General features: G+C 39.5%; 1 protein-coding gene across 6 annotated transcripts in view; it reads right to left on the bottom strand.

Annotated features, from left to right (window-relative positions):
• Nucleotides 1–1,211: 1,211 nt before the first annotated feature.
• Nucleotides 1,212–24,242, bottom strand: part of LOC132398401 (UPF0606 protein KIAA1549-like) — a 277,859-nt gene continuing 254,828 nt past the window's right edge. For all 6 annotated transcript variants that reach the window (XM_059977777.1, XM_059977775.1, XM_059977776.1 and 3 more), the window contains 2 exons: nt 12,056–12,216; nt 1,212–5,663 (listed from right to left, as the gene is read on the bottom strand). In XM_059977777.1, the coding sequence (XP_059833760.1) occupies nt 5,412–5,663; nt 12,056–12,216 (413 nt within the window). In that variant the 3' untranslated portion in view covers nt 1,212–5,411. The remainder of the gene's footprint in view (nt 5,664–12,055; nt 12,217–24,242) is intronic.

The following is a 24,242-nucleotide window of genomic DNA, read 5'->3' as shown; positions in this document are numbered from 1 at the left end:
TGTACATACATAGGAGAAAACCTTTATATCTAATTTAGTATATACTTACGTTTTTCTTTGCAGGAATCAGGGTTCAAATGCTAATTTACAAGTGATTTCTGTGATAGGGGAAAATACAGTTAAGTTTAAAAAAAAACCCCAAAGGCATCACGCCAATCTCTTTTTTTTAAATAAGACGATGCTGCACCAAAGACCCATTTTTATCTCAGACAACTAAAAGTTAATCCATATTACTGACCATAATATATATGAAAATTTGAATTCCTACAGTAAAATGATAGAATAAAGATACAAGAGTTCACATTTTTACATCCTAAAATCATCCCAAAGTGCCTCATAATCTAATTGGAAGTTGTGCCGCCTTTGTTCTGAATCCAAAACTTTGAAGAATGAGCTTTGGTTCACAGGCTCAATTCGTGAGACTTGATCACATAACCAGACATTTAAAGCTGTATTGAGAATGTACTGCACCCAAAACTACACTATGGATGGATCCTTAAATTAATAACCAATTTGGGCAATTCTGGTGAAAAACAAAATTCTGGACTCTTATGCTCTAACAGTCAAATAAAACTGCTCAGAACATTCAGAGTACCTTGGTTTAACCACTCAAACAATAATGGTCCTCAAGGCAATGTTGCACTGTTTTGGAATGTTACATACATTTGCTACAGCTGAATTTCAACTCAAAACCTGATCAGAGACAGACCTGACAAAGACTCCAGGGACTGATGGCCTACTCTAATTTCAATGACATCAAGGACATGAAGCACAGACATGAGAGACTGCAGTTGCTGGAATGCAGCAACACACAAACAACTGAGGAGGAAATAAACAGTCAACTTTTAGGAACAAGATATTTCAGCTGGACTGGTTCGAGGCCAGAAGACAGAATACAAGGGTGATTGGGGGGAGGGGGCAGCAGATAAGCATGAGTTGACAGGTGAATCCAGAGATGTGTAGGTGGGCTGAGGGGGGGAGAAGTGGGATGATGTGAGAAGTTGGGAGGGAATAGGTAGAAGAGTAAAGGGCTGAAGATGGAATCTGACCGGAGAGGATAATGGATCATGAAATATAGGGAATAAAGTGGGGAACCAGATGGCGGAGGGTGTGGGTGATGGATAGGTTGTGAGGGCAGAGCAGGGGCAATGGGGCAGAGGGAAAATGGAAAGCAAACAGGGCAAAATGAAGAAATTCGTTTAATCAAGTACCAACGTTAAAACTCTATTTTTATTCAGTAACCATTATACAAACTGATTCACTAGGCTTGGAGAACACTGATCAGAAAGTTAATAACATGAATCCCAACTAAAAGTGTATTTTAAAATATAAACCTACTATCAAAAAAAAGTTGTTATAGGGCCCTAAAATGAATTCTTAAACAACAAAATTAGCGCATAAAATCAGAAGGAATGCTTGAGACTTAACAGCTCCTTGAATGATCTTGCAAGCACCATGGGCCGCTCCTGTGGTTTTACAATTGGTAATTTCTTTCAATACACTCAATAATATTTTAATGGAGGAAAGGTTGCTCTGTACACTCAAGAATTTTAATTAGGAAATTTCAAGTAATGAAAGGAGAGCAGGAATATCGGAGAAAGTACCAATGACTTATTTAATTACTTAATATTTTGGTAATAGATGTTTGGGTCAGAAAGTTCAATTTAATGTAAGCCACAAGAAAAAGTGATCAATGTTTATTAATTTTGCATTTTGCCTTCTAGTCATAATATCCACACATTCTGAAATTACAGTATGCTGATGGGTTTACTTGAATTTTTATGAGGGAATATTTACTTTACCAATTACAATAGAAATCATATCAGAGTGCCTTGAAATAAAATCAATGGAATGACTGGGGGATCTACAAGTGATATTCACTCTGATCAGCTTGTCATTTCTCCCTCAGTTTTGAGTCTTCCTTCTTCTCTGCACGGTGACTTGTAAAAGGAAATAGTCCCAGATGAATTTCACTCTAGCAAACATGCTAGTCACTCATTAGGCTAATCACCACAGAAAGAATCACAGTTGAATTCTATTTGCTTCTTACTTCATGTCCTGATATGTTGGGTTACCACCAGATGTCAGTGGATCACAAATAAGAATCTGAATGTTTCTCTGCTTCAGGGGCAAAGATTAATATTTCTACAGCTGAAATCAGCTAGGTTGGTATAGACCCATTACCTATGTTTTGCTCAACTTATGTACCCTACCTTCTTAAATGCTGAAATATCTGTTGGAAGCAATGTTTTTGAATGTGGAAAAGTGCTTAAGAAAAAGGACAGCCTTAAGGGATTTCCCCCTCATCTGATTGGATAATGCATTTTATTGGGATAAAAAGTAACAGCGATCTACTGTTTCACAACTGGAAATATGAACTGCTGGTCTAAAGTAAGAAACATCACTGCACACTGGTACTCGATTGCTAATTCATCAACAGAAGCCAAGAAGCCACTGTAGTATTTAACATGATCTATTACTCTCTGAAGTCTGTATTAAAATCACTCATAGCTTTCTCATTAAAAATTTCTGACCATAATGAGTGCTATTCTTAAAAAGGAATGATGTCCTGCTTTGCTCCAAGTATAAATTAATTTGCTTTTGACAATAGGCACCGTTTTGCTGCTGAAACCATTAAAGATTATTCTGTCCTCAACTTGGGATACCGCAATCTTGAGATCTATAACCACATGAGAGCATCATAAAGCTTTGGAATCATAGTGGGGAGATAGCTCAAATTTAATATGTTAAATACTTGTCAGATGGGGAAACAGACACTGTAAATTACCGTATATAATTTATATCTGCCCATGAAACAACTGGTTGTTGAAATATACAGAGGAACTACCATGATTTTGAAGAGAGGCCTTCAACAAAATAAAATTACCCTAATACCTATTTTACCAATTCTCTCCACTTCCGCTGAAGGTTTCGACAGTCAAGGAAATTGTTCCTAGTCGAGACCACTCACAACATTTTTCTTGAAAATGCCTCAGCATAGTCCTGGACTATGGAAAGCACTGCAGGTGATTCTGACGCTTCCACCACTTAACATGCGTATTTTATTAAACAGTGACAGAACTGCTGTAATTCAGGCACAAGGTTCAATTAAACTCACTGGTTCACTGAACAGCATTAAATTCTGGACTTTCTAGCCAGTCTTAGTAAGACATCATATGATATTTCTTTCTATTACACTCTTGCAGGGACAATTTTACTGTGCGTGATCTCTAATGATCTATCATGCAGTTTCTTAAAAAAATGGGAACTTTAACCAATAAGAATACTTTGTGAACTTAGTTATCTAAGTCATCGATAATAAATCTGATGCTGAATAAATTCTGAATTCTGATTGTGCAAGGACACAGTACTATTGCTTTGCAGAGTATAATCAAGGTAAAATATTGCCATTGCATTAACACTGGTATGAGACATGCAGGATGAAAACATTGCAAGGTACACATTTCATTTCAGGAGAGCAATCAGTAGAACATGCAAAATAAATACAACTAGAAAACCTCAAATCAAAACATTTGTTGGGCCTGCCAACACTTCTGATAAAAATAAAAACAAGAACACAAACAAGTCTCACACCTTATTTCCAAAACAAAAAGCATACAAGAGAAATGGGAGTATTAAGGGTATTCTCTGAGCAAACAGAAAAGCTTTTTCTGCCTGCTCACAGTTGCTTTGTGTATATTATCTAGGTAATCACAAAGCTCAGATTACTGTTGCAATAGACGCTAAATTAATTGCTGGTTACACAAGAGTCTTCACTCAATAAAAGCAACGGGGAGAAGGATAACACTGATGGTAATTTGGAAAGCCTACTATTAATTTTCTTTAATTCATCCAGTTGATTTGCACTATTACTATTTCATTTGCTGAAAGTCCGTACATATACTGCACCATTGAGATTGTGTATTATAAAGGCCACAAATGAGCAGAATGCACCAAAACACTGGCTGAAAGAATAAAAATCACAATACTCTGGCCTGTAGCACCTATACATTTTAAAATCAAGGCCATGTGAAAATGGAATGAATCACAGAACCTGACCTTCAAAATACTGACAAATGTCTTGGAACCCGCTTTGGAAAGGACAAAGCTGATTTTTTCAGTCATAGCAGACCAGTTATCCTGGTCATGGTTAATCTCAATAAGTCAGTTATAACTTGCAAGGAATGCCAGTGAAAATAATTAATTGAAGATTTCTGGAATCCCCAGAGCATTGCCTTTAACTCATCCAATTCAAAGAGGAAATGTATTGCATCTTACTCTACTATGCTGTAGTGGTCATAGACAAAAGCAAGTAAGACAAGTGGTGCCATACATCAGTCACAGGCATCTGCGATGATTCTGCATTTAGTCTTTTCTTGAAGTGATATAAAAATGGAATCAAGTGCTGATTTGGTAGAAGATGAATGCATTTGTGCCATCTCAGGAGAATTGTACGATGAAGTTCAACCACTATATCCAATTCTCTTCTCCAGAAAGGGTAAAAATTCCTCCGTCATTTTCTGCTCACTACACAATATAATTTCTTGCTTATTCTGTTAATAATGCACGTGAACCAAATATCTTTCCATCAAAGAAGAAAAATTTTCGATAACATTTAAAAGGTTCACAATACTGCCTGCCTTGGATTTCCTACTTCGGGTCATGTTCAATACTTTCTGATTATTGCCCATGTCCTGATAATTTATTAAAATCCGTCCAAATTACAACTTCTCAAGTTTCATTTTAAAAAGCAATTAGGTAATCTATCAAAGCCTCATTAACCTAATTGTTTCAAATCTAACCCCGATCGTTTGCTATGAAAAAGCTATCCGAGGCCAACTGTTCACAGTACTACTTCCTTCCTTTGAAACTTTTTCTTTCTCAAGTTTTACTACCATCATAAATTGCAATGTTCAATGTGGCCCTCTCTCATTTGCCTTTTCTTCCTCCCAATCTGTTCTATTCCTAGAGGCTCTTATGTCAAAATTCAGACAGAATTCGCGTGCTTAGTTGGGGGAGGGGTAGTGATACTGGGATGTAACCAAGTTAGAGAACACCCAAGGTAGATAGGGAGTTTCTTCTTTTGCTTGCTGATGTTTTTTCCTGCCTGCTGAATGAAATTTAAAGTTTTTACAGCAACTAGTTGGATAACTTCCACCCCCATCTACAACTATGAAAATAACCATTAATTTCAACAGAATGGAAAGGTACAGCTCACAGGCTGTAACCTGAAGGTGGCGCCACCTTTGTTTGGAAGCATGATGTTAAAAGAGAATCTAGTTGTGCTGAACATCTTAACACATCAGTGGTTCTATTCACCAACAAGTAACTCTTCTTCAGAGATAGAATTGTAGATTTTTCCAGTTGGCTTCCATAGGAAGCAAATAACTCAGGGACGCTCTTCCCCAAGATCAGCTGTGCATGTTCTGAAATGCTGACTGTTTCTGTGAAAGTCTGAGAAGCTCTTCACGAATGGCTTTGATAAGGGATGTGGAGGATTGGCCAGATACAAGTTCTTCTGTGCAACTGGAGCGAAAGCCTTCACTGGGTTCTTGAGCGTTGCAGTGCTGCAAGTGCAAAGATGGTGCTGAAGGGTCACGGAGGGACGTTCTCTGCATTGGATAGAGTGGTGACACATATTCCAGGTGCGCTCGAGTACTTGGCTAAAAAACACAGAACACAGGATGTGTAAAATTGCAATGGTTGGCGTAACATCTTTAAAAAAAAGTAAACAGGTAGCCAATTAATTAGCAGTCAGCTCAATTATCATTAATTTTAGAAACAAAAACTCAAGTATTTCAAATGGTTATGACCACCACATATTTAGGATTATTAAATTAATTCCCCTCCCCCGCCCACCACCAACTCCCCATACAAGGCACTATTTCTTGCTTGGGCAAGACTGCTTGAATTAGAATTCGTAACCCAGTTTCCTCCATTTGGACCGAGGCTGTGATGAAGGGTGAAGTTGATTGGTCCTGGTAAAACCCAAACTAGGCATTAGTGAATAAGAGCCTCCTGGTGATGATTGAAAGTGGTCTGGCTGAGTGGAAATTAACCAGAATACAGTTGTCCTGATTTAATGGCCAGGGTAAAAACCTCCAACTCTCAAGTAGATGCTAGCTTCGGAACTGCACTGGAGCAGTTTGGATAGCTGCACAGCTAGTTCTTGAGTACAAGTCTTCAGTACAAAGATCAGGGTTTTATCTTATCCCATAGCCCTTGCTGTATCCAGGGCTATCAACTTTTTTTTTGTGTTATCATGTGGACTGAATCCAATTGAAACTGACTTCCGTTAAAGTTGGATTTGCAGAAGAAAGTCCAGATGGACAAACTATTCAGTATTTTTGATTGAATATGGTTAGGAGTACTTCAGCTCTTCTTTAGCAATCACAGGGTGCGCCAGGCCATCCAGGAAGGGTTTGTTCTTAGAAACTTTGCCTCCTATTATTGGTTTAATTGCACAACACCATTTACAAGTAAATGTGACAGGAGTGCACAGCTCTGATCTGATCTATTGATTGTGGGATCACTTAGCTGAATATCGGATGTCAACTTTGCATGTTATTGTGTTGCATTTCTCTAAGATTGGCATTTTCAAGTACAACTAAATGTTTCTGGTATGGCCTTCATTACTTGAAGCAGTGTTAATTCCCTGGCTTGATTCCAATGATAGTGTGCAATAGCTGGACCACAATGTTATTGATTATGGCAGTTTACATTTTCTCTGCTTATCATGGCCACAACTCCTCAAAGATGCTTAGTTTTGAGCTGTCAGATCAGTATAATTTTTTTTTAAGAAAGATTTCAGGGATGTGTGTTTAGCCCATTGCTCTACTCTCTCTACACCCATGACTGAGTCGCTAGGCATAGCTCAAATGTCATCCATAAATTTGCTGGTGACACAACTGTCATTGGCAGAATTTCAGATCGTAATGAGAGGGCATACAGGAGCAAAATATACCAACTAGTTGAATGGTGTCATAGCAATACCTTGCACTCAACATCAGTAAGACCAGATTGTGGCCTTTAGAAAGGTTAAGATGAGGGAACACAAACTAGTCCTCATCTTTTTCCAGTTCTCAGCTATAAAGAAGATACAACAGCAGCTATATTTCATTTGGAGTTTGAGGAGATTTGGTATGTTGCCAAAGACAATCACAAATTTCTACAGACATACCGTAAAGAGCATTATAACTGGCTGCATCACTGTCTGGTATGGGGGGTGGCTATTGCACAGGATCAAAATAAGCTGCAGAGACTTGTAAGCTTAGTCAACTCCACCATGGGCACTAGCCTCCATAGTATCCAGGAGATCTACAAGGAGCGATGCCTCAAAAAGGAGGCATCACCATTATGGACTCCCATCACTTGGGACATGTCCTATTCTCATTGCTACCATCAGAAAGCAGGTAGAGAAGCCTGAAGGCACACACTCAACAATTCAGGGACAGCTTCTTCCTCTCTGCCATCCAATTTCTGAATGGACATTGAGCCTATGAACATTACATCACTACTTTTAAAAATAAATATTTTTGCACTACCCATTTTATATAACTATTATTTATATTCACATTTTCCCTCTATTATTATATATATTGCATGGTACTGCTACCGCAAAAACAACAAATCTCACCACATATGCTAGTGAGATTAAACCGGATTCTGATTAACGTGAACATAGAAGTTCAACCCAACAAAGACAATACAGTGGTTGTCTACCAAAACTTTAATGAACGATGCATCTTCCGCAAGTAGGTAGGTGAGATGAAAGTGATGTTAATTTATCCCTTGTGTTCATTCGCTGAGCACCTTACAGTCGAACTGGCAGCTATGCCTTTCAAAACCTGGCCAACTCAATTATTTGTGGTGTTACCAAGTCACTATCGGTGATTAGACAATGAGTACATTCAATGTTGTTCAAATGAGAGAAGTGTTGGTTTATTAACTAGGCAAGGAAAGTAGGTTCCAATCAAGAAGAGGGCTCCTTGTTTTAATACTTGGAAATAGGGTATGATCCATTGTGTTGAGTGCCTCTACAATCTTTCTAAATCAGATGGAACATTGGTTGAGGATCAAACGATCACTCAAACTATCTTTCTACCACTGTGCTGCTTGCTTTGGCAACAAGACTGTTGTGTAGAACAAACTGTAATGAAGGAGATAGGTGCTTTAGCTGGAAAATGCGATCCGATGAATATGACGTGATTAGTTTATGAAAAAGCTCTCACAATATTTGTGGATGACAGTGAAACCGCTATGTCAAAATTCAGTGCCTTGGCAGTCTGTCTGGTTTCATTCTTTCTCTGCCTGTACAGCAGTATGAACCGGAGTCAGTAGACAATGGAATTTCATTAGGCTGACATCAACAGGCAGTAGATGCACATGCTCATCTGAGAGGAAGCAAGAAAGTAGGCGCCAGTGCATCTGATCTTCACTCTGCTGCAGGGCTCACTAACGTATAGACGGTCTAGTTTCATCACACCTGACCCCTCAAGCCTTATGCTGGGGCTGGTTGCAGTCACTTACCCTGAAATATTAGTTACTACATGCAACTGTTCTTTCACTTTATTTTTAACATTGTCAATTTATAATAAGTTACTATTATATTTTCAATTATTTAAGTCTTTTGAATAACTTTTAAATGCTCCAGAGTGCTTCAAACAGCTGAAAACAGAATGAAAACATTCCAAAGCCATACGGGCAGGTAATCTAATTTGCCACATTGGTGTTACTTGGTGGTGCAAACTTGTTGGGCGGGAAGGGTCTACTACTATGATGTATCTGCGATTTGCCCATCCCCACAATAGGTCTACAGTGGATGCAAACTCACTGGTTCTCCACTCAGTCTTGGCTCACCTGGACAACAGTAATTCTTAAGTCAAGCAGCTGTTTATTGACTAAAGCTTAACATTTAATGCAATCATACTCCCAGTTCTAATCAAAAAGCTCCTGTACCTCCTTCTGCAACTGGATCCTTGACTTTCTCACTGGGACAAATAACATCTCCACCTCACTGATAATCAACACTAGAACACCTAAGGAGGCATGCTTAGCCTACAGGTCTCTTCCTACACCCATGACTGTCTAGCTAGGCACAGCTCAAATGCTATCTATAAATTTGCCAATGAGACATCTATTGCTGGCAGAATTTCAGATGGTGACAAGAAGGGGTGCAGGAGTGAGACAGATCAGCTAGCTGAGTGGTGTCGCCACAACAACCTTGCACAACATCAACAAGACCTAGGAATTGACGTGGACTTCAGGAAAGGCAAGTCGAGAAAATTCACACCAGTCCTCATTGAGCAGAGAGGATGAAATTGAAGTGGAAAGGATGAGCAGTTCCAAGTTCATGGGTGTTAACATCTCTGAGGATCTATCCCGGGCACAACATATCGATGTAATTACAAAGGTGGCATGACTTTAGGAGTTTGAGAACAATTGGTATGCTACAGAATTATCCCAGAAAGCATTCTAACTGGTTATATCACCCCTTTGTAATGAAGGGTTCACTGCACAGGGCTGAAAAAAGCTGGAAAAGTTGTAAACTCAGCCAGCTCCATCATGGGCACTAGCCTCCGCAGAGGACACCTCAGAGTACAAGAGCCTAAAGACAAACATTCAGTGTCTCAGGCCAACTTCTTTCCTGCCACCGTCAGATTTCTGAATGACAATGAACACTTCCTCAGCATTTTCCCCTTTCTTTTTGCACTCCGTGTTCAATTTATTTTTTGTATACACTTCTTTTTGTAATTCATCATTTTTATTACCATGTATCACTAAGTACAGCTGCCACAAAGCAACTAATGCTGGTGATACAAATCTGAATCTATCTCTAAATAAATACATATTTACATACAGCAATGAGCTGAGAGCCTGCTTTATCTTGTTCCTACAAAACATTGGATATGGACTATTATGTATCAATGGGTGAGCACAACAGTATATTGGTCCTGGTAGTGAGCTATGTCCAGCACGTTCCAGCCCATAAAAATGATTCAAGTTTGCTGTGGCTATAAACATTCAACAGCAAAGAAATATAAAACTGTGCAGAAACATGTACTACACACTCCATTCGTCTCTTCCAAGGAAGAACACTGAAGTATAGGGAGCAGTTGGGTCAGCCTGCAATGCCCAGGCCTCTGTGCTACAAAACAAAAACTGGAAGCCAACTAAGTAGAGAAGCGTTCTATTAGATGGATGTGGGTATGCACATTCAGCTCACAAGACATACAGGGAAAATTGAATGTGCCATGTGCATCCCTAGCTCCATATTACTTCCTCAGTAACTGCTGGTATGGCTTCTATATCTCTGCCTCTGCAGTGCACAATGATGTATCAGAAGAACTGCAGAGCTCGTAGCTATGACAAGAAATTAAATTTGAGATGACAGACAATTACCATTTGCTCAAATGACAGCAACTCTCTCAGTCATTGCATTGGACTGTTCAAATTCTGTTTAGTCAGGGCTGCTCAGTAAGTATTCATTATTCATACAGTGGCCAAGAAATATAATTGAATTTATTCCTAAACATTTATCTGGGTCACCCTTCTGTTTCTCAGATTGTTGCAAGGGAACAAACTTTGGTGGCCCAGGAAAACTCACAGAGCAACTTCAGAACGAGGTCTTCATACCATAATATTGAACAGAGACCAGTAAAACAGTCGCTTATTTTACATTCATTCCTCTGGTAACCATTTCTCAGTCCCATGCTTACCTATTCTCATGCCTTACAGAAGCTCTAGCTGTCTCTTACACAAGATATTCTAACCTCACTCAACCTTGACACAGGAACTGAAAGCCCACACCATCACTCCAACATATCTCATGCCACTATGTCTTCTCAGCTTACGGCTACTGGCTCTCCCTCCTCATAACGAAATATATACAACATGTTTAGAGGAAGGTTGCTGCCCGAGAAGTGTTGGTGCACACCAAATTTCTAGGTAATTACTTTTTGAGTAGCATCAACTCTGTACTTGCTATGTGTTTTTCTCATTATTTTGTCCCTCTTTACCACTTTTTGATTACACATTCCCTAACTAATATTTCAACAATCACTTCTGGTTACACATGAAATTGATGAAGCGATACGAAGTTAGTCTGACTAATAATAACTGAAAATGTTGTCATAATTATTTCTAGAAATAAGCCATCATATGCCTTTCCAAACTACATGCCTAGTTATTGCAAATACAGATACAACAGTATATGGTGTGCAATTGCAAACTGAATACATCTGGGCCCCGTTTTTCGAACATTTGCTTTATGACAGCTCACTGTTACGAAAGACCTACATTAGTACCTGTTTTCGCTAACCAAAGAGGATTTTCGCTTTTACGAGAAAAAGACGCCTGCTTTATACGTGTGTTTAACCCAAGAAAGAGTACCATGACTGTGAAGCCTTGTGCGGGCAGTTGTGTGCGCCTGCGTGTACGTGCATATGTGATTTTTTTTCTCCAAATCAATTTTGGCTCACTGTCTTCCCAATTTAGATAAGTGAAACTACACCGTACATACAATATTTCTACTTCATATAGGTTGTATATTTAACATATTATTCCTGCTTTTACTATATGTTAGTGTTATTTTAGGTTTTATGTATTACTTGGTATGATTTGGTAGGTTATTTTTTGGTTCTGGGAACGCTCAAAAATTTTTCCCAAATGAATTAATGGTAATTGCGTCTTCGCTTTACGACATTCCGGCTTACAAATGGTTTCACAGGAACGCTCTTAACTTCCAATAGCGGGGGAAACCTGTACTCTATATTATTGTCCATCACAATCATTTAAGCAAAAATTAGTGCTTCCTCCACCTATCCAACCTGGCAGCACTCCCACTGATCTTTTCAATATGCCTCTCCAACGTTGCTTCTACATTAAGGTTTTCAAAGCACCTTGAGCCTTCTACCAGCTCTGCAACATTCTCCACAGCTGCCTCCAAGTTCCCCTCTGCAGTGCTTCCTGCCCTCCACCCTTTGCACTGCAACACTTTTGAAAGCTTGAAAGAAAATAGACCAAAAAAAATCCAAAAGAGCTAAGTTTGACTTACTTGTTCTCTGCTGTGAGCTTGATGCACCAATCCATCTTCATTACCATATGGTGTCCAGCCCACAACTCCTTGAGGCCCAGGTCTTCCACCACGCATCTGTCCTGGCTGTGCTGTCACTTTACCATCTACACGACTTTGAGACAGTGGATAAACATGAACTCCTGTGGAAAATACAAATTTGGGACCAAATTACATTCTATTTATTACAGTGAAATTAGAACACAACAACAGAACTTTGGACTCAGTAGATTAAACACTGCTTTATCCAGCAAATGAGAATCTCCAGTCCCCCTCCTCATCCTGGATAGTCCTTGAATCACCTTCATAATGTACTTTCTTAATATGGCCTGTTTCAATCACAAGCCTAGGTAGTATATCCAAGAGTCTCGTAGGCAACTTGCTTAAACGAAAAAAGGCTTCTCCTGCTCTGTAACCATTCTGTAATTCTATAAGATCGAACACAAGGTCATCAAACCTACTGAGTTCTTACTGGGTGTGATCAATGCACTAAGTCCTATTCTCCTGCCCTCTCCCTATTGCCCTGCAAATTATTTCCATTCAGATACTTAACCAGCTTCCTTGAATGCTGTAATTGAAGCTACACCAGAACAAATTACCCGTAAAAGTATGGTTCCATAATTAAATCAAATAGTGAGGGTAAACAACATTTCTTCAGGTTACACATTTACAAACTGAAACAGTTTCTTACCATATAATCTATCCGTATCCTTAACAACTTAAAAACCTTCCATTTGAATCTCTCACATCTTCTCTGTTCCAAGGGGAGAATTCATGGCTTGTATAGTCTATCTACATGACTAATGTCTCTTATCATTGTAATAAATTTTTTCAGCAAACCTCTCCAAACCTTTACATATCTCCCACCCTGTAGGGCACATGTTGTGGTTGAGCTTGAATTTTTATAAAGGCTCATTCCAACTTGCTGACTCTAGGCTTTTGATTACAATGCCCACATCTTATGTGCTTCATTGACCTTTTTATCAACGAGCCTCGTTGATTTCATTGCTATATAACCCCAGATCTGTTCTTGTTTGCTTTTAGAATTGTACCCTCTAGTGTCTATCATCTCTTATTCTTCCGGCCAAATTATTATACTTCCCATTTCTCAGTACTGAACTGTACACTGAGAACACCAAACCACACTGGTTTGATCTCTATTATTAATATCCTTCTCACGAGTCAGCATACATTCAGTTTTTGCATCATCTGCAAATTTGTAAATTGTAGAAGTGGCACGGTACTGTAGTGGCTTAATGGAACACTTTACAGCACCAGCAAACAAGGTTCAATTCTGCCACTGTCTATAAAGGTACTTCCGTTTCCTCCCACATTTCCAAATACATACAGATTAGTAACAGCAAGTTGTGGGCATGCTATGTTGGTGCTGGATGCATGGCGACACTTGTGGGTTGCCCCCAGCAAATCCTCGTACTGTGTTGGTTGTTGACACAATCTATGTATTTTACGGTATCTTTCAATGTACTTGAGCAATAAAGCTAAGTTTTCTTTAATCATGCCCTGTCCATTGGTTTGAGTTTTTGACACAGTAAGAAAATTTGTGTCTTAATAGAATTTCCTGGGGATTGTTACTGCATACTTCCTCCATACTGAAAAAAGGCTTTTAATTGTTACTTAGTTTGCTGTTCCTCCTTTTCGTAGTGAAAAGCCAATGTCATGGGAACATTCAAAATTCTTTTTCCAAGTCCACAAATTCAGCTGCACTTCCTACATTGAAAATCCCTGGCTAATAGATTACTTTTGATGGTGTATGCTTGTTAGACTTAGCTTCCCTTTAATAAATTCATGATAGCCTTCACTAATCAATTCATGCTTGTCAAATTCACTGTCTGTTTCTTGAACTGTTCCCACTACTTAAAAAACATATACTATCTATAAATAAATCTTACAAGTGTTAATAATCCAACATCTACCATGCTCTTATTTCTCACTCCAAATTTACATTCAAATCATACACAATCTCATTACTCTACTCCCTTATTCTGGGCTCTTCAATCAGTTTCCCCCTAATACACCTCAACTCTTATACCCAACTAGCCTCCAACCAAATTCTCTTGCATGTGATTCAATTCACTCTTTCAAGAAGATCTGCAACAGTCAGAACTCATGGTGCAATGTATTCCAAACATTGCCTTGGGGCTTGTGTGTGGCAGCTTATTGGAGGCACGTCGGAAATCATCAAGGAATAAACTTGGCCCATGAGCCAGCCTTATTTTCTGCATGTGAAGGAATAACTTTCCATACATAAAAAGATCATTGTCAATGCCAAGGAAACTGCTCCTAAAAACATAAAACATTGTGTTGTTAAAAGTTCACTTACATTTGAATGGAAGTCATTGGTATTTTATTAAGTCTTTTATAGGTCTGTGTTGGGAAAATATTCACAACTTTACAGGCATTCTGAATCCAGATAATGAAGTTAATTGAACAGAAGCATCCAAGTTTCTGCATTTTACTGCCCAAAGCAAATGGCAAAAGTTGTTTGATATTTACACTAGCCTAAGTACTGTTAGCCTCTGTTACTTTATCTCCAATAATTGGCCTTTCAAATGTGATCACAAATGAAATTCAAGGAATATTGAAACTCATGGAGTTTTACCTTCAAAACACGTCAGTGCTATCAGTACAGAAAAGAAGAATGGGGAGATAGAAACCATTTACATAGTAGCATGATTGAGGTGATACTGAACAAACAAGTTAGTGTACAGATTTAATGTTTTCTACGGGAATTAGAGAAGCTTGTCTGTTAAATGTAACGTGGGTGCTGATTTAATACTTCCATACTCACAGTTCAGCTGTCACCATAATTTTTGCCGAGAAATAGAAATCCATGATTTACACTGACTCAAATGAGATTGAAGAACAAAGAAAGCTACTACATGCAATTAACAGTTATTTGCTCTTTTAAGTAACTTATAACTTGTGCCTCACCTTTAGTTGCACTTTCTTTTTACGGTGTGTCTCCAGAACTGTCCCCATTACCAAAAAACAAACCATCTATAAATCAGTCCTACATGAGTTACAAGTACCTCTCTTTTTACAGTGATTTGATTCATCTTCTGCCATTGCAGCAATTTAATTCCATGTCTTGACTAAATTTAAAACTTCAAGACTGCAAAATGTACCTAATGGTTTGTAATAGCAAAGGGTGCAAGCATAATTGAACAATATTCTCTAACAGCATGAAATATAATACAATGAATAAGCCTGGAATAATCCTGTACAAATTTTCAGGAAAGGCTTCATTGGGAAATCAGTTTGGAGGGACTGAATAACAAAAGACAAGCAAAATAACACATAAAGACGACAATGATAAATGTGAACAATAAGGAAAATTGGTTAAGGAAACACTTCAAATATTGGTTGGCTAATCTAGAGAAGCAGATGAGAGCAGGATCAGAGGAAACAAAGGGGAGAATGCAGGTAAGCAAGGAAGGGCTGAAATAAACATTTAGAGTCAGTTAGCAGAGTGGATATAGAGATGACTGGCCAGCATGATGCAGAGATGGAGTGGGTCTGGTGCCAGCTAGGGTAGCAGGGAAAGATGTAGGCAAGCCAGTGAGACTTTGAAGGATGCAAAGTGAGGCAGAGAGAGAACATGCATTGCTGTACAAACCCAAGAACAATGGAGTACAAACAACGTGCAAGCCAGAGGGAGCAAGTGACACACAGCAAGCAAGAGTGTGACAAGGGGCATTCTGAAGAAAGAGTACAGAACTGACTGAATACAGCACAGACACTGATAATTGAGCATAGTAGTCACAGAGGACAAGAGTAAGAGGACTGGATGGTGGCAATGGGAAAGATGGTGTATGGAGCAGGAAAGGAGATGGTAGAGAAAGGGATAGTGAGGACGAGGGGGAGTACCCCTCAGAAGTGGTAATGACAAAGGTGTTGAAATTTACAGATTCTGCATTCTTTTATCTTGTTGATAGAATTTTACCAGAAAATTTCAAACGCGAATTTCCATTATGATTCACAAACAAGAGAAACTCTGCAGATGCCGGAAATCAAAGTAATGCACACAGTCCTGATGAAGGGTCTTGAAATGTTGACTGCTTACTCTTTTCCACAGATGTTACCTAGCCTGATGAGTTCTTCCGGCATCTTGTGTGTATTACTTCCATTATGCTTGATCAGCTGAAGTGAAGGGCAACAATAAAAATATCATCCAAATATGTTGACTGTTAAACTACAAATGAAGCCCCAGATCCACTCACTAAAAATTTACTTTGATCCTAGAAAACTGCCAACTGCAAGAAGAAATGCAATCTGAGGTTGATTTCCCTCCTGGCACTTATCCTTGTAAGCGGACCAAGTGCTACACCTGCCCTTACACTTCCTCCCTCACCACCATTCAAAGCCCCAGACAATCCTTCCAGGTGAGGTGACACTTCACCTGTGAATCGGCTGGTGTGGTATACTGCGTACGGTGCTCCCGGTGTGGCCTTTTATATATTGGTGAGACCTGACGCAGACTGGGAAACTATTTTGCTGAACACCTACGCTCTGTCCGCCAGAGAAAGCAGGATCTCCCAGTGGCCACACATTTTAATTCCACGTCCCATTCCCATTCTGATATGCCTATCCATGGCCTCCTCTACTGTCAAGATGAAGCCACACTCAGGTTGGAGGAACACCACCTTATATACTGGCTGGGTAGCCTCCAACCTGATGGCATGAACATTGACATCTGTAACTTCCATTAATGCCCCTCTTCCCCTTCTTACCCCATCCTTTTTCCCCTCTCCTTTTTTTTCTCTCTTTCTGCCCATCACTCTGCCTGTTCTCCATCTCCCTCTGGTGCTCCCCTCTCCCGTTCTTTCTCCCTAGGCCTCCTGTCCCATGATCCTTTCCCTTCTCCAGCTCTGTATCCCTTTTGCCAATCACCTTTCCAGCTGTCAGCACCCCACCCTCCTCCTGTCTTCTATCATTTCTCATTTTCCCTTCCCCCTCCTACTTACAAATCTCTTACTATCTTTCCTTTCAGTTAGTCAAGACGAAGGGTTTTGGCCCAAAACGTCGACAGAGCTTCTCCCTATAGATGCTGCCTGGCCTGTTGCGTTCCACCAGCATTTTGTGTGTGTTGCTTGAATTTCCAGCATCTGCAGATTTCCTCGTGTTTGCTGATGAAGAAACAATCATTAGGCCCTCTATATTCTCCAATGAAATAGAAGAGGGCTGATTAAGGATTGCTTAATGAATAGGAAACAAGGAACGAATGGGCTATTATCAGACTGGGAGATTAGTGGGATGCCACTGCGAATGGTGTTGGAGTTCCAGCTGCTCATTATATCAGTATTTTGGATGAGGGAAGCAAGTCCAATGTATCTGAGCTTGCTGATGATACAAATACTAGGTGGCAGGGTGAGCTGTGAAGTGGATGCAGTAATATTATGGGAAAGTAAATAAATGGGTGAGACAGGACAGAAGAAATGCAGAAAAAGTATATTATTTATTCTGGTTTAAAAAAACCACAATATTCTTTTTAATAGTGATAGACTGAAAGCAGATGGTGCCCTTAGACATGAATCACTCAGAGTTATCACACATGTGATTAGGAAGGCTAACAATACGTGTCATGGGCTTTACTATGGGATAACTTGAATATAACAGTATGGCATCTTAGTGAAATGATACAGGGCTGTGTTGAGATCACCTCTCGAACATTCCAGATAGATGTGATCTCCCCACTTAGTGAAGAGGAGTAGAGGAAAATCTCATTTGATTGAGTCTTGATGGTGGATTTTCACTCTGCTTAATCTCTTTTCCAACAACAAATTCATCATCCAAGTCTATGCTCTCCAAGGTATAAAAGTGATCTTACTGGATCATACCACTTCTTTAAAGGGCTGTCGTGTAGGTTGGGTGCTTCCTCTAACTGGCTATCAGGAAACATGGGTCACAGACTCAAATTAAAGGGACCAACACTGAGCCAGAGACGTGGAGAAATGACCTTTACCGAGAGGGCAATGAATCTTTGGAATTCTTTGGATAAAACAGTTCCAGAAGCTCAGTTGCTGAGCATATTTAAGACAGATCATATGGAATAGACAAGTTGACCGCTTGAGTGTACTCTGTCATTCCGTAAGATCATTGCAGATCCAAACTTGCTTGGATTCTCTTTCTGAGTAAAAATAAATCATTGGGATTCAATGGAAATGGGATTAGTGAAGGAGCAGATAGAAACAGTTAGCCATAATCTTATTTACTGACAGAGTAGACATGATGCTCAACTGCCTATGCTTGCCCTTAAAGATTTGCCAGTGCAAAGTTGAGGTACACTAAGTGCTTTCCCCACCATCTTTGGTACTAAGTGTGAATGATAGAAATAAATGTACAAAACATGAAAGCAAAAGGAGGATAACTCAATAGGATGAAAAAAGTTTATAAGAATGTGCATGGTGCATAAACACTGGCAGAGACTTGCTGGGTCAAATAGCCAATTTCCAAAGAAACATTTTAATAAACAAAAACTAATACTTTATACCAAATATGGTTTAACAGCTAACAAAATCCAAGAAGGTAAATAGAATGATTAAATGCAGAAAAGGTTGAGAGCTGAAGAACATGAGTGTGTGACCTTGCTACACTGCCTGTGAAATTCTCACACATTAACCGAAAATAAAAGAAAACTGCTCCAAGCTAAAGCACATATTACTACTGATTGAAGGATTGATGGTATTGACTGCCTGCCTTATAAATATTTATCCTGATTATCTTAGCTTGCTTAGATTTAATTTACTATTCACAGGTTCATAGAAGGTCACCTCCACAGATGCAGTATATTGCATTGCTTGTTTTCCAGATTGCTGTTAACATACCTTTCTTTTCGTGGTTCATTCAATCCTTAAGTAGTGAATTTTGTACTGAGTTCTCAGAAATTAATACTTTAATTTGCTGTAATGAAACAGCACCATGGTCCTGACTTGAAGTTTCAAATGATTTCTCACAGAGTAAATTAATTATGAGGACATAGGTAAGCCTTTATATAAGAGTAAGAAAGCACATTTTATCAGAACTTGGAAAATTTAACTACATGTGGAATTGCGAATTAAAATTTCTACATTGGACATTATATTACTTCGTACACAGAAATCCATAAGCATGGATCCAAAACAGTTCTCTCTCACTCTTCATCACTTTACAGATGATGCTTAACCTGCTCAGTATTTCCATCACTTTCTGTTCCGTATTTTGACAGCACAACAGTTCTCCCTGGATTCTGTGTGTGCAATGCACGTTAGCTGCAAACCCACAGAAACAGTATCAGGTTTACCACTTGTTATGAGTGATGAACAGACCTGATGGACAATGGGGTGAAGAGTTAACCATCCCCCCCCGAGAAACACAAACTATTACTGTTGCTATGCTGACCATGAGAGAGAGAGATAAAGCCCAGGCAAGAACATTTGCTACAGATAAGAGAGAGGGGGAAATTGCAGATTAACCGTATTGTGACTCCTTTTTGAATTATTTACTGTTTTGCTGCAAGGACAATAGTTTGCTCATAAATATTCCTCAGTGGACTGAAGGAGTGGCCTTATTTGATGGACACAGTCATTCAGGAGTGATGGATAGCTGAGTCCCCATGAGAAGGGATAAAAGACAGGTCTGCAGAGACACCCTCCAGACACGCCACTGATTGAGTGTTGGAACCCACAAGAAAGGTGGGGGCTTAGGAGACTGAACCAGGAGATCGGTCAGTAAGGCTCACAGTGTTAAAGCAGGGCCGGTGGGGGGGGGGGGGGGTGTGTGTGTGTGTGTGTCCACTCATACCAGAGTGATGAGTCCACCACAGAAGAACGGTCTAGCAGAAGGATGGAGAGGTCATAACTGAATGACCACGCTGATACGACGGATTAAGAAAGCAAAGGAAGGTTTGCCTGACTGTAGCCGTTACATCTTGCTTGCTCTCTCTCTCTAACGATTACAATACAACAACCATAACTACATCAGCACTCATTAACTGAACTGAACTTTATACTTTTCTATGACAATTTATTTACCCCTAGACATTGATAGAGCTTGTTTATTATTGATTATTATTATTCCTCCACTTTTAGGTTTATTACTGCTAACTTGTTTTATATGTATATTTGCATTATTGGTATGGTTTTTGCTTATTTTTATTAATAAACACCTTTAGTTTGGTACCACCAGACTCCAACAAATTCTTTTTTCTCTGCTGGTTAGACACCCAGTTACGGGGTACGTAACACACTAATATTTTTTTGACCATCACTTTGGCAATTGGTGCAGTGGTTGATGGCTGACTATATAGATGCTAAGAACAATGGACCCTGTTTATAATACTGAGTTGTCTACTAGTTAGGGAAATTCAGAAAGCAAGTTCATTCCAATACAACCTCATAATAACACTAAATAAGCAAATAAAGTTCAGCATAATGAGACAAAGATCCACGTGATTGCCATGCTCCATAATGATCTTCCTTTCACAGCAAACTTCCACTTTCTACTTCACACCGTTTGTAAAGCTACTTCTTCAACAGAATAATCAAGTCCCAAAATTCTTCAACCAAAGAATCATAAAGTCTACCCAGCAGTATAATGCCAAACAGCTAATAGAACAAAGTCAGAAACATAATGGATTAACAATTCATCTCTATGGTTGCACAAGGACTAGGAAACTATCAACTATGGATACAAATCATAAACACGAAAATCCTACAGATGCTGGGAACAAGAGTAATACATACAAAATGCTGAAGGAACTCAGTAAGTCAGGCAGTATCTTTGGAGAGGAAAAACAGTTGACACTTCAGATTTAGACCTTTCAACAGGACTGCCCAAAATGGTGTCTCTTCATTCATCTCCATAGATGCTGCCTGACGTGCTGAGTTTCTCCAGCATTTTGTATATGTTACTATGAGTACATCGTCACACCCACCGTTGTGAAGGCCTTCACAAAAATAAATTAGCAAGTCATTATTGAACTTTTAGTCTCAACATTATGGAATTGGATGAAGTTGTATAGAAGCTTTGTTTTCAGATGGATTAAAAAAAACATTTCACGGTTCAAGCAATTTTGAAATCAAACTGTGTTAACAAACTTGATGAGAGCTTGAACCAAGTTGTGTTTTTTATAGTCAACATATAGGGAGTAATACTGAAGATGGGGTAGTGTTGAACTTGATCTTAAGGAAAGGAAATTGAGCAAGTGGAGAAAATGGCTGGGAGGGGGAAAAAACACTTCAGAAACAGTGAATATAATTCTGTAAACTACAAAGTAGTTATGGAATGGGATTAGGGTAAGGGGTTGAGACGGGATAAGGTGGATTTCAGTAGACTGGGACTGTGGAAGCCTCCCAAGGAGTATAAAGAGTATTGAAGAGAACTTAGGAGGGCAAAAAGATGCATGGCAGGTAAGATCAAGAGAGAGTGCCAAGACATCAGGAACAGGTGGATAGTCAGTTAAAAAAAAACATGGGTCCTTTCGTGGTGGAAAGGATCATTCAAATTTCTACATGAATCACTTTTCATTTCTTTAGTGAATATACATATCAGAATCTTTTCCTCCCTAGTAGGAGTATCAAAAATAAGAGGGTATAGGTTTAAAATGAGAGGAAGGGGTTTTAAAGGGAATTTAAGGGCCAGATGCTGCTTGACATGCTGAGTTCCTCCTGCACTTTAGGAGTATGTGTTATTATGAGTACATCATCATACCATTATGAAAGGCTTCCCGAAAAGAAATAGGCTGCATTTGATATCAGCTATGTGGCCAAAGGTGGTGGTGGAGCCAGGTACAACTACTATGTATATTCAAGGCAGCAAGGTTAGATAGATGCGAACCTAATGCAGAGAAATGGGATCAATGTACATGGGCTACTAGGTTGCCAAGGATGTGGTGGGCTGAATGGCCCATATTGTACTATACCACTATGACTATAAATTAAAAGTCTCATACAATATTTATTATTGACTTAAGTCATGCTTTCCTTTTGCATACATATCATATTAACCAGGCTTGTGCTATATTAACTGAGGATGAATATAGGAGGTGTACGTAGTGAAAGAAAGAAAGGAAAAGCAGGCTGAGATTCAAATACACACTTTCAGCATGATAAAGTCTATGATATCCACATGGGCTAAGTATTAGATAAATACAATGTCACTCCATGAAGGTGCTGTCAGTTGGCAGGGGAGTGTGGTGGATGGAAATATGGGGAATGCAGAAGAACATTTTTCATTTGGTGCTCAATGTGTTCCGGCCTAGGGTCATGAAATTCATTCGATCTATGATCACTTATCATATGGATACATATTCACCCTCATGAATCAACTCTACATAACACTTGGGTACTGTCTCAGTAGCTTTAGGAATACTGTTAAACAACATTGGGAGACCCATCCATTCATAGCAGTGACACATCCACTTAAGGGACCTGTAAGACCCGCAATACTACTTCATGAGCTCAAACTAAGGACCCAATAGATTCCATTTTTTATAGTTATAACAACTCACTAGATAGAGTTTTGTAGATATGTATCATAGTTGGTTGGCATACTAGAAGTACAGAATTCAATTCAAACATCTAATCCAATTCTTATCATTTAGGTTTCATACTTTGGAGTAAGGATTTACACAGAAACATAGAAAACCTACAGTACAATGCAGGCCCTTAGGGCCAAAGTTGTGCTGAACATGTCCCCACCTTAGAAATTACGAGGCTTACCTATTGCCCTCTATTTTACTAATCTCCATGTACCTATCTAAAAGCCTCTTAAAAGACCCTATCGTATCCACCTCTACCACCGTTACCGGCAGCCCATTCCACGCACTCACCACTCTCTGAGTAAAAAAAAACTTAACCCTGACATCTCTTCTCTACCTACTCCCCAGCACCTTAAACTGGTGTCCTCTCGTGGCTAACATTTCAGCCCTGGGAAAAAGCCTCTGACTATCCACACGATCAATGCCTCTCATCATCTTGTACACCTCTATCAGGTCACCTCTCAACCTCCTTCACTCCAAGGAGAAAAGGTCAAGTTCACTCCACCTATTCTCATAAGGCATGCTCCCCAATCCAGGCAACACCCTTGTAAATCTCCTCTGCACCCTTTCTATGGTTTCCACATCCTTCCTGTAGTGAGGTGACCAGAACTGAGCACAGTACTCCAAGTGGGGTTTGACCAGGGTCCTATATAGCTGCAACAATACCTCTGGGCTCCTAAATTAAATTCCATGATTGATGAAGGCCAATACACCATACACCTTCTTAACCTCAGAGTCAACCTGCACAGCTGCTTTGAGCGTCCCATGGACTCGGACCTCAAGATTCCTCTGATTCTCCAGACTGTCAAGAGTCTTACCATTAATACTATATTCTGCCATCATATTTGATCTACCAAAATGAACCACTTCACATTTATTTGGGTTGAATTCCATCTGTCACTTCTCAGCCCAATTTTGCATTGTATCAATGTCCCGCTGTAAGCTCTGACAGCCCTCCACTCTATCCACAACACCTCTAACCTTTGTGTCATCAGCAAACTTACTAACCCATCCTTCCACTTCCTCATCCAGGTCATTTATAAGAATCACTAAGAGGAAGGGTCCCAGAACAGATCTCTGAGGCACACTACTGGTGACTGACCTCTATACAGAATATGGCCCGTCTACAACCACTCTTTGCCTTCTGTGGGCAAGCCAGGTCTGGATCCATAAAGCAACGTCCCCTTGGATCCCATGCCTCCTTACTTTCTCAATAAGCCTTGCATGGGCTACTTTATCAAATGCCTTGCTGAAATCCATATACACTACATCTACTGCTCTTCCTTCATCAATGTGTTTAGTCATGCTGACTACTCCTAATCATATTATACCTCTCCAAATGTTCATAAATCCTGCCTGTCAGGATCTTCTCCATCATTTAACCAACCACTAAGGCAAGACTCACTGGTCTATTATTTACTGGGCTATCTCTGCTCCCTTTCTCGAATAAAGGAACAACATCCGCAACGCACCAATCCTCCAGAACCTTTCCCGTCCCCATTGATGATGCAAAGATCATCTCCGGAGGCTCAGCAATCTCCTCCCTTGCCTCCCGCAGTAGCCTGGGGTACATCTCATCCAGCCTTGGATGAAACATGTTTACCTCAAACATCAGATCAAAATGGTTAATCA

The sequence above is a fragment of the Hypanus sabinus genome, chromosome 8 (genome assembly GCF_030144855.1).
Source record: "Hypanus sabinus isolate sHypSab1 chromosome 8, sHypSab1.hap1, whole genome shotgun sequence".
NCBI classification, from domain to species: Eukaryota; Metazoa; Chordata; class Chondrichthyes; order Myliobatiformes; family Dasyatidae; genus Hypanus; species Hypanus sabinus.
The sequence above is the reverse complement of the archived record's forward strand: the minus strand, read 5'-3'. Positions and strand labels throughout refer to the sequence as shown.